This window comes from Labeo rohita, chromosome 3 (assembly GCF_022985175.1).
Source record: "Labeo rohita strain BAU-BD-2019 chromosome 3, IGBB_LRoh.1.0, whole genome shotgun sequence".
NCBI lineage: Eukaryota > Metazoa > Chordata > Actinopteri > Cypriniformes > Cyprinidae > Labeo > Labeo rohita.
Genome location: NC_066871.1, coordinates 7,462,758 through 7,480,002, shown reverse-complemented (window position 1 = coordinate 7,480,002; position 17,245 = coordinate 7,462,758). Strand labels below are relative to the sequence as shown.

General features: G+C 36.5%; 1 protein-coding gene across 2 annotated transcripts; it reads left to right on the top strand.

The window, feature by feature from the left end:
• The first annotated feature begins 107 nt into the window (after window positions 1-107).
• Window positions 108-17,141, top strand: angptl6 (angiopoietin-like 6). Of its 2 annotated transcripts, none has more exons than XM_051106881.1 (7): window positions 108-402; window positions 4,144-4,665; window positions 6,992-7,129; window positions 8,732-8,939; window positions 14,279-14,472; window positions 15,551-15,821; window positions 15,896-17,141. In XM_051106881.1, the coding sequence occupies exons 2-7, from the start codon at window positions 4,183-4,185 to the stop codon at window positions 16,078-16,080; spliced, it is 1,479 nt and encodes a 492-aa protein (XP_050962838.1). In that variant the 5' UTR covers window positions 108-402; window positions 4,144-4,182; the 3' UTR covers window positions 16,081-17,141. The 2 variants fall into 2 exon arrangements, with proteins under 2 accessions (XP_050962838.1, XP_050962837.1); XM_051106880.1 differs by lacking the exon at window positions 108-402 and adding an exon at window positions 2,514-2,575.
• The last annotated feature ends 104 nt before the right edge of the window (window positions 17,142-17,245 follow it).

The window sequence follows — 17,245 nt, the reverse complement described above, 5'->3', positions numbered from 1 at the left end:
GTGTGCTTGTGTATGGGGGACAGGCCAGCGTAGGGCTAGAAAGGAGGGGGGCTGGTCTCATTAGGATGGTTTGTAATTACACTCTTCTTTGTTTAAAGATCCTCTGACAGGAGTCGATCTTCCTGCTTTAAAAGTTTACTGTCAGTCTGGGTGTCTCCCACTGCCCAATGCCTTTGAACATCCTAACTGAAGACCAGCCAGAGCACCGACCAGACATCCACTGATACAGTCATTATGTTTAATTATTAATGGCAAGGTGTGTTTCTCTTTATCATAGTGATTTGTCATTGATATTATAATATTTTAGCTCTCAGAGTCCTGTTTGCATCAGTTGGAGGACATTACCTTGTGGAACACAGCCAAAACCAAAAGAGAAGATCATCTCTTGATACAACTGAGGAGGTAAGAGAAATATTTGTTCTTGATGTGATTTGTTTTCTTAGAAATATGGTTATTTTATTTACTTTTAAATAAATAATAAAGAATAAAAACTAGTTTAAATTTAAATAAGCATATAAACATATTCTTCTATAAGTATTTCTTTGGTATTTGACTAAGCCTCAAAAGATTTTAAATATACAGTTGAGGTCATACATTTACATACACCTTGCAGAATCTGCAAAATGTAAATTATTTTACATCAGAGGGATCATACAAAATGCATGTTATCTTTTATTTATTACTGACCTGAATAAGATATTTCACATTAAAGACATTTGCATATAGTCCACAAGAGAAAATAATGATTATTTATTAAAGAGACCCCATTCAAAAGTATTCACGGTTAATACTGTGTTGTTACTCGAATGATCCACAGCTGTGTTTATTTGTTTAGTGATAGTTGTTCATGAGTCCCTTGTTTGTCCTGAACAGTTAAACTGCCCACTGTTCACTCATATGCAACTATTACAAAAGGTTCAAATGCTCACTGATGCTTTAGAAGGAAAAACTATGCATTAAGAGCTGCAGGGTGAAAACTTTTGGGAATGAAAATGTGCACATTTTTCTTATTTTGCCTAAAGATCTTTTTTTTTTTTTTAATTTTAGTACTGTGCTTCAGAAGCTGCAGAAGATACTTACATGTGTCCCAGATTACAAAATAAGTTAAATTTACCCTGATATTCAAATTCCAAAAGTTTTCACCCCTGGCATTGTGTTTCTTTCTGGAGCATCGAGCGTTTGAACCTTCTGTAATAGCTGCATATGAGTCCCTCAGTTGTCCTCAGTGTGAAAAGATGGATCTCAAATGAACAATCACGAACAACTATCACTTAACAAAAAACAAAACAAAACGAAAAAAAATTGCTTAAACACATTTCTTAAAATTATGCCTCTTTTTTGTGAAACTCTAAACACAAATCTGTAACTTCTAACTCAATTCCCTGAACTTACTATATTCAGGTCAAAACGAAGCTCTCCATTCAAAACAACTCAATCTTGCTGAAAAAAACAAACTCTGCTCTCAGACATGACACACAAACCCTCAAAAACACACACACTACAACACAGTTTTACACACTGATGAGATCAATTCAAAACAATACTACAAAAACTGGTAATAAGTGTTGCTTGGGAAAAAAAAATCACATGATGAACACAACGAATGTATACATTTGCAAGTGTTTTAATCCTTAATTCATTGTACTGTAGAGTACAGCACAAAACAGCAAACAACAACAAAAATAATTATTCTGCCCCAGCATCCTGTCTTTGGTCTGGGACAGGCCGAAGAACCTCTTCAACACCACAGGCTAAATTGGCCCTGGACAGGCAGCGGGGGTAAAATCCTCTTGCGTGCCTGATCCAACCCTGGCACCCATCAACTAAAATTTATGAGACTGCTTGTTTTCTTGGTCTTGCCCTTCCTGTTTCTCTTCCATGTTGTGGTCGACGTCCTCCTCCTTCTCCTCCTCTTCGAAATTACACATATACTGTATGCGGGATATTGATTGAAAAAGACTGTATAGGATTCACAGTTACACTTTTACTAGTGGTCTGACAAAAAAAATATAAATTAGGAAGTCCACTGTCAGAATTTGTAACTCTTGTGTTGTCATCTGTCTATATATGCTTTCCAATTCAAGGGTAATGAGATGTTGAGATGTACCTTTGAGCTATTTCAGAGAACTGCTTTATCATTGGTTGATTTGTAGTCTCTACATTAGTGAAAGTCACTACATTAGTGAATATTCACTTGAACAATTTGTGGCAAATTTACAAAAAGTCTAATAGAAATGTGTAGAACACGCTTCACAGTTTATGACAACTAGATCAAAAATTTACCACTTACTGTAAAGACATACACGATGAGCTAATGACTTGATGTTTTGAGGTGTAAGACTATAGCACAGAGAACTATGTAATACATTTTGAGCAACATGACGATAGGAAATGATCATGTAGGAAACCACAGACAAATCAGTTGCATAATCGGTTGCATGAATTTACCAAAGCAAACGCAACTTGTTCAAAAAATTTTGAAACATTTTATGATGTGCACAAGTGACTAGATGATGTGGAGGCTGGACAAGTAGTTTTGAGAATTTCATTTCTGATCTGAGAAATGCACCAAACTGTAAGCTGACTTTGGCCCTTTTTATCTCCATCGAAGGTTCTGAGTGGTGTATGATAAATTTTGACTCCTAGTGTTTCCACTTGGGTAACTGTGTGCTAATTGAGCTCAAACTTTGTAGACTTGAGTGAACAATATTGAATGCTAGTGCTTTCTAAATAACCACACTGAGAAATGTAAGGATTTGTGTGTAGAGTTTTGCAGTAACAGTTCGCCAAATCTGACTCATATGTTAAAACGGGAATAGTGTTTTATAGTTGAGGGAAAAGGTGTGCTTTTTGAAAAATGGCATTATGGTTTTGAAATCTTAGTTCAAAAGACTGGTTATCGTGTTTTAGCAATCAAGAAAAACTGTAAGTATCAAGTGTATGTTAACCTGAATGGGGTAATTTTTATAAATTCAACTATTATTTTCTCTTGTGTACTATATGTAAATGCCTTTTATGTGAAATATCTTATTCAGGTCAGTAATAAATAGAAAATAACATGCATTTTGTATGATCCCTCTTATTTTGGTAAAATGATTTACATTTTGCAGATTCTGCAAGGTGTATATGAACTTCGAACCTCAACTGTTTATGTTCTGAACAATGCAGTGACACTTTTCCAAAGTATTTATTAATTGATAATTTACAATTACTTAATTTGCTTGCCATTAGCTTAAAATTTCAACAAACTGAGATTACTTTTGGCAGTTTTGGTGTTAATCCACAGGTATCAGTGTTCTTTTTAGTACTTTTGTTAGCTGTTTTCAATAATTGCCTCAGTCAATGTTTAGATTTGTTAATTGCTTATGACATTTATGATGTGTACCAAAGCTGTCATTTTCATCAGTATTGACTTTAGCAATTGATTTTGACGATCCGATGAAACGATAGGTTGACTCAGGCTCTGTTTCTGTTGACATGCTAATTACCTCAAGAAAGGGCAAAACTGTTTCTTACCCCCCATCATTAAACATGAACATCTGGCATGCATCAAAAACTGCAGGCCTCTTTAGTTCATGACAGTGTGTGGTTACAATGTTAAAAGTTAGTCTATAAGATTTTATCTCACTGGAAAATAATTGTTTATTAGATTTTAAGAAACCAGATCCAGTCTAAATAACACAGTCTCGTGGCAATTTGTAACGTGATTTAAAGGGATAGTTCACACAAAAATAAAATTCTGGCATTAATTACTCACCCTCATGTCATTCCAAACCTGTGAGACCTTCGTTTATCTTTGGAACACAAATTAAGATATTTTTGATGAAATCCGAGAGCTTTCTGACCCTGCATAGACAGCAATGCAACTACGATGTTCAAGGCCCATAAAGATAGTAAGGACGTTGATAAAATACTCCAGGTGACATCAGTGGTTCAACCTTAATTTCAACCTAATGGGTAAGTAATTAATGACAGAATTTTTATTTTGGGGTAAACTATCCCTTTAAATCTTTTGTTTATTCTTAGACCTTAGATTTTTTAAAAGGAAATTGCAAAATGTTGTGTTTTGGCAAATTGGTGTCTAATTCGTATGAATTTGTACGGACTGTAAATTAATAAGATTTTGTATTATTTGTTTGTTAGGATCATATTGGACAGTTGATTGTCTCAGTCGCAACACTTATGGAATTTCCAGTGACTTGTGCCTTGGTCTTCCTGCTGGTTTTTGGTGGAGCCTGCTGTGCGGCCAGCCGCCAGGAAGCCTCTAACGCAGACACCTCCAAGGGTGATGCAGGTCAGAAAAGGTCGTCTCAAGCATCAGAGAATAAGCCAAGCCGCTGTTCCTACACTTTCATTGTACCTCAGCAGAAGTTAACGGGGGCGATTTGCGTGAGCACCGAGACGGCTCGTGTCAACCGCTCTGAGATGGCATCCCTGCGCGCGCTGCTGGACCGGCAGCAGGAACAGCTGGACACAATGCGTGGGCAGCTGGAGAAGGAGAGCGCACTGGCCAGTGAGATGAGAGTTCTGCGCAAGGAGAGCGTCAACATGAATGCCCGCATCACCCAACTCTACGCCCAACTGCTGAAGGAGATCCTCCAGAAGAAGGATCAGGCTTTGGAGCAACGGAGGCTCGAGAGTTTGGTGCTTAATGCAACAGCCCAGGTAGCTAAAGCGTTTCCTGCTCTAAAGAAACACAATTTTTCTTTCAGTTGTTTCTTCTAGACGGCAGTGAGAATGGTTAAAAGTCTCCTGCTTCTCAGATTTTTCACTGGGAATGTCTTAAAGGGGTCAACGGATGCTAAGTTCACTTTTACATGTTCTTTGAACATTAATGTGTGTTGGCAGTGTATGTACAAATCTACTCTATAATGATAAAAATCCATGCAGTGGTTTTTAATTAATCTGTAAAAATAATATCGCCTTTTTCAAATCGAGTCGTTCTCAGATGCCTGTCGGTGTGCCGTCACACAGAGGCCACTCCCACGATAGTTGATTGACATGAGCTCTTACCTCAGATCAGCTGTCACAGTCCGCCCTCTTTGTTTTGATGCTGGAGCAGGGATGCAAGTTAGACAAGAATATCTCTGATTGAGCGATTGAGGTGTTGTGTTGCTGGATGTAATAATGAACATAGTGGTCATCATTTACTCCCGACATCTGAGCCGCTGAAGATGCAGTAGATTACGTTTGTTTGTGAAGGGAATGCGGCTCCTGATCTACATATATCTGTCTATGTTCGTGCGAATCATTCATGATCCAGCTTCACTCACAGCAGAAGTGTGTATAAGGGTTTTTTTATCAATCTTTGCGATCGCCTTTCCTAATAATGTGCTAGTTAGCAAGTTTAGCGGCTAAATGTAGCTAAATCCGGCTAAAGTAAACAGATTCGTCACTCCACAGAGAGAAGAGAGGGGCGGGCAAGCAGAGCTCATTTGCATTTAAAGCAGCCTCGACCAGAATGAGATGATTTTTGCAGAGCTCCTTTTGGCAAGGTAAAAAGGGTGTTGTTTTACACAGCCATTGAGAATTTTTTACCAAAGTATATTATAGACTTTTCATTAAGACCCTAAAGAATCAACTTGTGGAAAATGGGCATCGATGACCCCTCTAAACTGTGCACAGATTTGCCACATAACCAAAATATGTGATGAAAAGCCATAGATTTTAATTTAAACGTAAAAATATGGGAGCACTTCAGCATACTTTTAATAAGAATACTTTTTAAAGAAAAAAATATCCACCTTATTCTTTAATATGGAAGAAAACCGCAAAACTTCTGGTTCATTAGACACTATAGGGAAATAATGTGAAGAATATGTGTTTGTCATTAGTATATGTCAGTGTATATCAGTATATTTGTAAACACACATTTGCAGTAATGTTGTAATTTAGTACATGTAAAACAGATTAATTGTACATTTAAAGTAATATTTAAATGTAATATTGCATAACACGCTTCTTTAAAGCATGACAATATTATTAAAACCATAAATTACTACTGTAAAGTTAAACTTTTACTGTGACATTATTAAAGCGCACTTTAAAATTATATTTAAATGTGTTAAAAACTGTAATGAAAGTGAAAGTGTCTTTAATTACACTTAAGTGGCATTTTATTTTATTAATATTGTATTATATGCAATACAAATATATTACATAATAATTAGGGCTGCCATGATTACTCGATTCAGTTCAAGTACTTTAAAAAATCCTTGACTGCATTTTGCATTTTCTAGTAAATGGCAAAATACCAGAAGTGACATATTCCATGGACAAGAATCAATGAAACGCATTATTAGACTGTTATTTTAAATAGCTGTAAAGGCTACTGTTTGCTTAGGCTTATTTTAATTACTTAAAAAAGTTCAAATAATCATCAGAATAATCGACCAATTACTGTGACAGCCCTAATTACAATAAAAATATGCTATTACATTATCTGCATACGTTTTTTATTAAAACATTTGTGATTCTGGACCACAAAACCAGTCATAAGAGTCAATTTTTTTAAATTGAGATTAATACATCATCTGAAAGATGAATAAATATTTGATGATGTATGGTTTGGATAGGACAATATTTGGCCGAGATACAACTATTTTAAAATCTGGAATCTATGGGAGAAAAATCGCCTTTAAAGTTGTCCAAATGAAGTTCTTAGCAATGCATGTTACTAATGAAAATATTTACAGTAGAACATTTACAAAATGTCTTCATGGAACATGATCTTTACTTAATATCCTAATGATTTTGGTATAAAAGAAAAATCGATAATTTTGACAATGTATTTTTGGCTATTGCTACAAATGTACCCGTGCTGCTTAAGACTGATTTACTACAAGTGCACATTCAATACTATTAAGCACACTTGTTTTTCACATGGGATGTGTTGATGCATTAATTGTATGGACAGTTATTTGGATGACTCATTAAGTTTTCTACTTTTCTAATATTTTGATCATTTTTCCCAACTGTGTGATCCTGACAGGTGCTTCAGGTGTCCAGCAGTTACAGAGATTTGGAAAGGAAGTATGACGCACTCACTTCTCTAGTGAGCAACCAGAGCCAAGTAATCACACATCTGGAGAATCAGTGCCAGCTCAAGAACCCCCCTAAAGCACTGCAGGTGAGCGCCATGTATTCTGTGCCTTTGTGCTTTTGTTTTATAATGTGGACTTTTATGTTGTAGTTTTACTTGCCAAATATTCCTCCTTGGTTGCTTCCTATGCCTCAAGTTGATTTTCATCTTCAATATAAGTTTAAGAACGAAAAAATTATACATAAGGATGTCGTAGTACAACAGTATTTGGATCAAGCATATTCCTCAATGCTTCATATATTCACTGATGGGTCAAAGGATCCAGCTTCTGGGCATACGGCTGCAGCTGTATACATTCAGAGATATCAAGTCAAAATTCAGAAAAGGATAACCAATTATGCATCTGTTTTTACAACTGAGCTGATAGCAATTTTGTTGGCTATTCAGTGGGTAGAGGAAGTTAAGCCAACAAGGGCAGTTATTTGTTCAGACTCTATATCATCTCTAAATAGTTTGTCAGGTGGGACATCGACAGTAAGGCAAGAATTGATTTATGAAATACTTATAAATCTGCTCAGAATACAAAATATGGGTATAATCCTGAGGTTCATATGGGTACCTGCTCACGTAGGAGTACAGGGGAATGAAACAGTTGACCAATTGGCTAAACAGGCGATGAAACATACGACTATTGAAGTGCAAATTCCACTAAGTAAAGCAGAAATAAAAGGAATAATCAAAAATCAAATCAATAAAAAGTGGCAAGAAATGTGGGACAGGGGAATAAAGGGTAGGCACCTATATAGCATTCAAAAACAAGTTGGTAAAGGGAGAGTATGCCTCAACAACAGAAGAGAAGATATCATTATTACACGACTGCGGATAGGACATTCTGGGTTAAATCATTCATTGTACATAATAGGAAAACACCAAACTGGATTGTGTATATTCTGTAGTGAAGTAGAGACAATTGAACATGTACTTCTACACTGTACAGCATATAATAGAGAAAGAGGCGAGTTGACTAAGAAATTGAAGGATCTAAGTATAACTAATTTTAGTTTAATAAATCTATTAAGTTGTGCTTCAGAACAGTCAACAGTGCAAAAAGAAATACTCTATTATCTTAAAGTTACAGGATTGGAAGGAAGAATTTAGTTTTTTTTTGTTGTTGTTGTTGTTGTAACCCCCATCGAAGCTTCACACTCCAGTCCAGTTGGTGGCGGTAATACACCATAAGTTGGCTTGTCAACCGCCAATAAACGATACAAGAAGAAGAAGAAGAAGTAGTTTTACTTGTTTCCTGTTCCTGTTTCCACTTGTCATTAGTCTGCTTGTTTCCAGATGTGGTTAGTTAGTCCTGTACATAGCCCGTGTGTTTCCTGTGTTCATTGGCCCTTCTCCAAAATAGCACCCTAAACTCTTGTGGTCTTGCTCTGAGGCTGCACATTTGTGACACAGTGCTGCTTTGACTGTTGTGTGGAAGTGTGCTGTTGAGCTTGTCTCAGTTGCATTTGTTTCTTAGTTTTGTGGTTTTCCTGTGTTTTGTTATTGTTTTAATAAACACTGTCTGCATTTGAATCCAACCTCCCTCTGAATTTTCCCTCCATGAGCTTTCAGCTTTTCACAGGTGCATCCCCTTCTAAACCAAGTGAAATTTCTTATGAATTTTTTTTTTTTTCTTTACAGGAAACCACATCACTTCCGGTTCAACAGTCAAGTGGGTTGGTGAATGTGAACACAGAGCCTAAAGAAGTTGCCAGCAATGTCCAAAGAGACCAAAGTGCCCCTGTGCACCAGGAGCAGATTCCTGTAGAACTGCTAGAGACCTTAGCTGACCTGCCCAGTCTGCCAACAGACACACCTTTCATCAGTTACCACGTGACTAAATCTCCAGGTAGCATAAAAACCCCTAGGCTAGGGTGTAGCTGGCACTTGTATTTTGATTTCTAAGGTGTTTTGAGTGGTTTTTAGTATGTTGCAATTGAGAATGACCCAAATTACTTAAATAACGCAGTGTGGTCCCTCCTGCAATACACCTTTTTTGCGTTTTATCAACCTCCAAGTCAAAATCTTAGAAAACACTCACCCACTTCAACAAGCCACGAGTGTTATCGATGACTGCAGGAGCGGTGTGCGATCCTGCATCCCAGTGTTCATACTTTCCATCCTAAATAGTGTGTGAGATTACATGTTTGAAGTGTGGATCCGTGCACACTCTAATGGTTAATATTGTTGACAATGCATTGCACTTTGGCGAAGGATTCGGTTCAGAACTACACACACGAATAACAAGCGTTAAAAAACTACAAACATGGCGGATGTGAGCGACCTAAGGTGATGTGGAGGGTATGCACTGATGTCACTTTCCTGCCTGGACACGCCCCCCCCCTCCCCCGCCTGACTGAGTAGCAAAAGAGCCTTCAGCGTGAATGGATTTAATAGGGAAGATGCAAAAACGTGTGTAAAACAAACGATAATCAGTTTAAACTAAAGGTTGCTGAACTTGATATAATGTTCCTAACAACTAAACAAATATCCAGTGGTCAGTGGATATTGATGCAGCCAGAAATCGTGTTTTCTAACACTTATACTTATGACTTGTCAATACGATATACTACAATACAATACACAGGATATGATTTTACTGCACAATTCAACATATTAGCATGAAACTGCAAGTCCGTGTTTCGCTGCCTGGGGATCATTTGTTTCTTTGAATTGCAGCGATTCATTTGCTTCTCTTTTCAGTAGCTTTCAGCAGTCTATAAAAATATACCTCAGGTTTCTTGTAAAATCTCTTTGTACAGCCAATCGCAAAGCTTGTTCTGGTTTTAGAGGTGTTTTGTGTGTTCTGCCGCAGCATTCACGTTGAAACCAACGCTGCCACTCAGTGGGCGGAGCCGCAGCCACCCCAGCTGACGGTGACGTCACATGCATACCCTCTGTAAAGAGGTTTAGATAAAGGGGTTTAAACAGGGTTGCCAACTTTTAAGTTCAGCTTGGAGTGAGGGGTTGGGTTGGGGGGAGGGGGTGGTATCTCGATTCCATATCTATTTATATGTATATACTGTACGTATAAGAGGATAAAAATGGAGCTGAATGCTTTTTAGCACCATTTTAAACTTGGTTTCAAATTCAGTATTTGCTTGCATTCATTATGTGTACTTATACGAGTATCATTAAAAAAAAGGACGTAAGTTATTAACTTTTTAAATTTCACATTTTAAAATATAGTGTTTAATCATTTCTAAATATTTATTCAAATGAAAAACTTAATAAGTAAGCAGGTATGACCTGCAATATTCTAGATACATGTATATTTAGTAAAGAGCCATACAGGTACCTAGTGGGTAAACCATGGCATTACAAATTATTATTATTATTTTTTTTCCCAACCACAAAATGACTCTAATTTGCCTCTTTGCATTGGAATTTAAAATACTACACTAGTTGTAATATAAGTAATATAAATATAAAATATATATATTTTAAGTCATTATTGGACCATTTTATTGGACATTTAGTATTTAGTACTAAATGATCTCCTTAAAAAAAAAAAAAAAAAATTGAACTAAAATATAGAACATTTATTTAACTGAAAAATAGTTAAGCTGTATGTTCACATTATAAGTAAGCAATACCTGAGGGTTAAATACAAGAAAACCATATTAACCCTTATGATTCTTTTTTTTTTGGCGCATTGATTATCATTTGTATAACTATAGTTTTGCTACAGATATCATGGTTAAACTATGGTTAGTGTAGCAAGACCATGGTTAATTTGTGATTACCATGGTTTAACTATAGTAACCATGTTTTCTTGGTTTTACTTGTAGTAAAACCATGCATGTTCAATTTTCGGTTGCCTCTCCATCACTCTCCAGAATAAAAATTATACTGTAAATGTAATCTACGTAAAAATCAACGGTATTTATCGTTTAAATTTAGTATTAAAACTTACAACATTTGAAAGCTGAAACTTTGTTTAAAATCGCAAGCAGGGTTGCCAATTTGGCGTGAGATTTACATGGGAAGAGTGAGAGCGTGAGACAGAGCCTGAAAGCGTGTGACTCACGCCAAATGCGTGAGAGTTGGCAACCCTGGTTTGAGTTACTAATATAAACATTTAACCCGGTAAAAAAAAATATTTATTTAATAAGACTTGTGTGATATTTCATTTGCAACAACGATGCGAACTTCGTATGGCAATTAACTTTTAAATGCAGTTCTCCACATACGTGCTTCTGTTTTTCTCTCCAATATGGTAGGACGTTAAATGAAATGAAATGTATAGGGTGTTAATGTAAAAAAAAAGATGATTGACAGTCCAGTTTACAATGATACGGTGCGTGTAACTATGCGACAGAGCGGTATATTTTCCTTTCATAACTTAAATTATGGGACGTTCTAATAGAGTGTTTTCACGACGCGTCACCAAATGGCGGGACTGAATTTAAACACTGCCATTGAACCAAAGAAAACTTGCATATTTTGCTGATTATTGCTACTGAAAATGGTCAATTATGGTCATGTTTTGGGCTGTACTAAATTAGTTAGACTGGAAAAAAAACATTTGGAGTCCTATAGACTGACAAAAGTTACGACAAATCAAGGAGAAGAGTGCAAAAACTGTCTGAGGAACAATGCGTTTGTGGTTGGCCAAACTGAACCAGGATTTCCAGGGCAAGAATCTTGACAACATTCACGTTTGTTCTTATCATTCCCAGTCAGGTAGGTGAAATATTAGGCTAATATCTTAAATAATACTGCTCGTACGTATCTTTACCACCTAATAACTTTAGTTTGTCAGAATATTGTACCCTTTCCTGCTTACTAAGTCCTTCTGTATATTATTTAGCAGCTTTCATGCATTTTTTCAGTGGTTTAGACTGCATAAATTGGCAGACGTTGTTCAGTAGTACATTAACTGTGCAATCCATGCTGTTGTTTACATCCGAGTATTTCCAGCATGGCCGTGTATCCGGATAACTGACCAAATCGTGAGTTAAGTGCGAACCCTCTATACTTTTACAGTTTTTTGACAGCTTTTGTGTTTTTGTTTGGTTTTGCAAAGTGAGTGATGTACTCCGTAACCCTGGTGAAAAAAACAGCATATGCTGGTTAGGTATGTTCTGATGCTGGTTTAAATTGGTCCTTTGCTGGTTTAAGGTGGTCCTTGACCAGCATAAACCAGGGAAATCAACTCACATATTGTTAACATTTATAGGCCAACAATTAACAACAATTACGATATTATCAAAGACAATTAATATCGCACCTGCTCTGCAGTACAAGTTACACACTTTGGAGTTACACACCAAAGTTTAATATTTAGTGTTAGGGTTTTGTTTAAATCCTTAACCTAAAGTATCAGCAATAGTAATAATGATCCTCATCCTAGCAAAAGAGTAAGAATCCCAGATATGAGTTATATCCGTGTTTCCCACGTAGGAGTTCAGAAGCCCTGGGTGTCAGTGACCTGTAGTCAGGAAGCTTAATCTCTGAGAATTCCAAACAGTGTCTTATCAGCAGTGGTGACCCTCATTACTCTTCACATGACTGTGAGAGCTGCGCTCAGGCTGAAAGCTGTGTATTAGCATAAGCACACACACACACACACACACACACACACACACACACACATAATATAGGCAAGTTAATTACCACCTTTATAAAAGCTTTGTGACACAACCTTTGAATTACAATGCAATGCTTTTGCCTCCACCAACTTGGGTGTGAGATTACAGGACACACGTCCACTCCATTTCACAGACCCAAATTACAGCCACTATTACACCATTAAAGCACACTCATGCTGACATTTACAATTGCAGAAGTGTTTTGACCTAGATTTTTTTTTTTTATAAAAAAGTTCACTTAAAGATGAAAAACCGATGAAAATTTCCCCACCCAATATGTAGATGAGTTTGTTTCTTTATCAAAACAGATTTGGAGAAATTTAGCATTTACATCATTTGCTCATCAGTGGATCCTGTGCAGTGAATGGGTGCCATCAGAATGAAAGTCCAAACACCTGATAAAAACATCACAAGTAATCCAGACAACTACAGTCCCTCGGTTAATGTCTTGTGAAGCAAAAAGATGTTTGTCTGTTTGTAATAAATTCACATTTTTAACTTCAAATAATAGTTTCAGGCTAAAATACAAGTCCTCTGTCCAATAAATATTGCTTTCTTCAATGAACAAACAAACTCATCTACATCTTAGAAGGCTTGAGGGTTAGTACATTTTCAGCAGTTTTTAATTTAAAAGAAAATAACATTAAAAAGGTTTATCAAAACAAAACTCATAATTTAGATTTTTTGTTTTGTTTTGTTTTGTTGTAATTGTTTGTAAATGCCAACATGTGAATACAGTGATTCATATGTTGATATTTGTGCGTGTGTGTAATGTATCAGATAATGTTCTTTTAAAAGTCTAACAGTGCAAACTATTTCTTTTAGGTTTTAGTCTATATCTAAGTACACATGTATGGAAGGTGCCAGTGAGTGTGGTAGGTCAAATTCTTCTGGTGGTTTGTGGGAGTGTGAATTCCTCCATGTTGGACTGATAAGTAAATGCCGAGAGATGGTTGTATACAGTATACAGATCGTGACCTTGCTGCTTTCTGAACCAACAGATGTGCAGCCCTTTTGTACCATCCATACAACTCCTCCACACTGTCTGTTCTTTAACTCTCATGTATTTAACTAAAATGCTCTAAAGTCTAAAATTCAGAACACAGAAGCCAGCTTTTCTAGAAGTTTCAGATTTTGTTAAAACTTTCTTTAGAAATTTAAAGACATAATACCAATTTCTGTGATTTTAGTGAACTGTTTTTAAAGTGAGACAAGCCAACTAATGCTACAAAACATCTGGTTGTTTTCCCACCACAAATGATGTCAATTTCTGGAATGATAATGTAATTTATTCATTGGCTTTTGTTATTTAAAATTAAATACAATGAAAATAAAAAATAATTGGTAAAATTAAAATAATATTCTCAAGAAAACATGTTAAGCATTTTGACTGGAGAATGTAATCTGTTCAGAAACACCAGGAATATCCACAATATCCAATCAAAACAAAACAAAAAACCAAAGTACAGTGTAAATGAGTTTAAAAATTCATTTGAATTGGTTGCCATCTTTAAAAACTTGTAATGCATACATGATGGTGACATGAAAATGTCCTGAATAGTAGAAATGACCCAGCATACTGTCTCTTTTAAAGGGCCTTGGAATGACTGTAATCATGTGCTGGAGTCAGGAGAGATGACCAGCGGCATCTACCTGCTACGACCGCGCAATACTAACCGTCTTGTGCAGGCCTGGTGTGACCAGAGCAGAGCTCAGGGTGGCTGGACCGTTATCCAGAGGAGACAGGATGGCTCTGTCAACTTCTTCAGAACCTGGGATCAATACAAGGTGCATGAAACAAAACATTATTTAATATGTGGAAAATTTGATGTAGTAGGCCTATAAATGAGTCTGCGTAGCACCTGTGCTAAGTGAACGTTGCGTAACATTTCCACCAAACCAACAAGTTCTGAACAAATTCAACTTTGTGTAAAAAAATTGCACATCTTTAATTAAGAGCAGAAAGGTACTTTCTTTGAATAAGCACTTTGTGACAGCTAAAAGCTACTTTGACGTATTGTCATTGTAATGTGACCTACCAGCACCAGTCTCTTCACTACCATTCGCAAATCCTTCCCCGTGGCACCATGGGATAGTAAAGTGTCCATTAGATGCGTACTCTGTAAAGTTGCTGGAAATAGTAGGTCATCCGGGTAATTTTTGTCTGCTGCTATATAATTACTCTTAGTTCTGACATACGCCTACTACTTTTTTCACATACTGTCTTTCGTCTACCATATATAGTAGAAAAGTGAGTCTATTCACAGTAGCAGTGTTGTGTTTCAGGATTAATTAATGTGTTTGAACAAATCGTTTAAATGAGTAATTCAATGACTCACTCATAGGGACAGTCAATTATCTAGTTCCTGGATAAATCAGTGTATTTGAACAAAACATTGGAGTGAATAATTCAATGACTCACTTATAGGGACAGTCAGTTATCAAATTCCTGAGTGAATCAGTGTGTTTGAACAAATCGTTAGATTGAATAATTCAGTGACTCACTCATAGGGACAGTCCACTATCTAGTTCCCGAATGAATCAGTTTGTTTAAACAAATCGTTTGAGTGAATAATTCAGTGATTTGCTCATAAAGACAGTCATTTGTTTTGTTTCTGAATGAGTCTGTGTGTTTGATTGAATTGTTTGAATAAATACATCAATGGCTCACCCATAAATATAATCACTTGTCGCCGTCTACTTGTCGTAGGGATATTCCATTTAAACAGATTCATTGGAAAATCACAACCACTAAAGGCTAAAATACACTATAAGACTTTTTGCAAGATTTTTTGTCCTGATTTGTAGTCTAGAGACAAAAATTAAATTAAATTAAATTAAAGACATAACTATTTCCTATATACAGCAAGGCTTTGGGAATCTGGATGGAGAATACTGGCTGGGTTTGGAGCACCTGTACTGGCTCACCTCTCAGGCCACCTACAAGCTGCGGGTAGCCATGGAAGACTGGCAAGGACGACAGGTGTTTGCGGAGTATGACAGTTTTCAGGTGGAACCAGAGAGTGATTGGTATCGTCTACGGTTAGGCAGTTATCAAGGCAATGCAGGAGACTCTCTCTCATGGCACAACAATAAAGCATTCACCACTCTGGACCGCGATAAGGATGCTTACACAGGTAATCAGTCTACTTTTTGTATTGTTTGTCCGTAAAAACTGTTTTAACAGCCATATGTTGTCTATCCTTCATAGGTAACTGTGCTCATTACCAGAAGGGTGGCTGGTGGTACCACATGTGTGCCCACTCCAACCTGAATGGGGTATGGTATAGAGGAGGTCATTACAGAAGCCGATTCCAGGATGGTGTTTACTGGGCAGAATTCCACGGAGGCTCGTACTCCTTAAAGAAAGTGGCAATGATGATCAAACCTGCTTAACATGAACAGAAACAGATCACCCAGAGAGTTGGGAGTACTTAGATTGAGTGCCACTTTTTGCCACCTTTTCTACACAAAGATGTGACAATGAGCACTAAATGTTTTTGTGGAGCTTCAGGTTATTTTCTTAAAGATCTCCCTGTTGAAAAAAAAAACAGCATATGCTGGTTAGGTATGTTTTGAAGCATCATAGCTGTTTTGAGTTAGTTTAAGATGGTCCATAGTTGGTTTTGAGCTAGTTCAAGCTAGTTGCTCAGGACCAATTTAAACCAGTTCATGACCAACTAAGGACAGGCTTAAACCATCTTAATACCAACTAAGGACCATCTTAAACCAGTTCATGACTAACTAAGGACAGGCTTAAACCATCTTAATACCAACTAAGGACCAGCTTAAACCAGCCCAAACCAGTCAGATATCAGTCAAATATCCAGTTCCTGAATGAATCAGTGTGTTTTAACAAATTGTTGCAGTGAATAATTCAATGACTCACTTATAGGGACAGTCAGTTATCAAATTCCTCAGTGAGTCAGTGTGTGTGAACAAATCATTTGAGTGAATAATTCAATGACTCACTCGTAGGGACAGTTAGTTATCTGGTTCCTGAGCAGTGTGTTTGAACAAATTGTTTTGACCTTTGTTTTTCTGAGCAGGAGCTAGTTATTCAGGACCAGCTTAAACCAGCTCATGACCAACTAAGGACCAGCTTAAACCAGCTCATGACCATCTACGGACCATCTTAAAACAGCTTATGACCAACTAGGGGCCATCTTAAACCAGCTCAAACCAGCAACAATGCTTTAAAACATACCTAACAGCATATACTGTTTTTTCGACAAGGCTAGTCTTGAAGTTTTATTAATATTGTTTAAATAAATACATGATTTGAATATTTTTATTCATATGCATTTTAATGCATTACTATATTTTGGAATATTTACATCAGTTTTTTTTAAATGGTCAAATATTAAAAGTGTGTTATTTTGGAAAATTGCATATATAATGTACATATTTTCAGTCACTACCAGAGTGTTGTCCAAATTATAATTTTTTACTTTATTTCTTTAAACTACAGCAATATTCATTAAAAAAAGAAAGAAAAACTTTTATTAATATTTAGCATTTCTTTTGCGTCATTTTTTATTGCCTCACACATGTGGTTTTC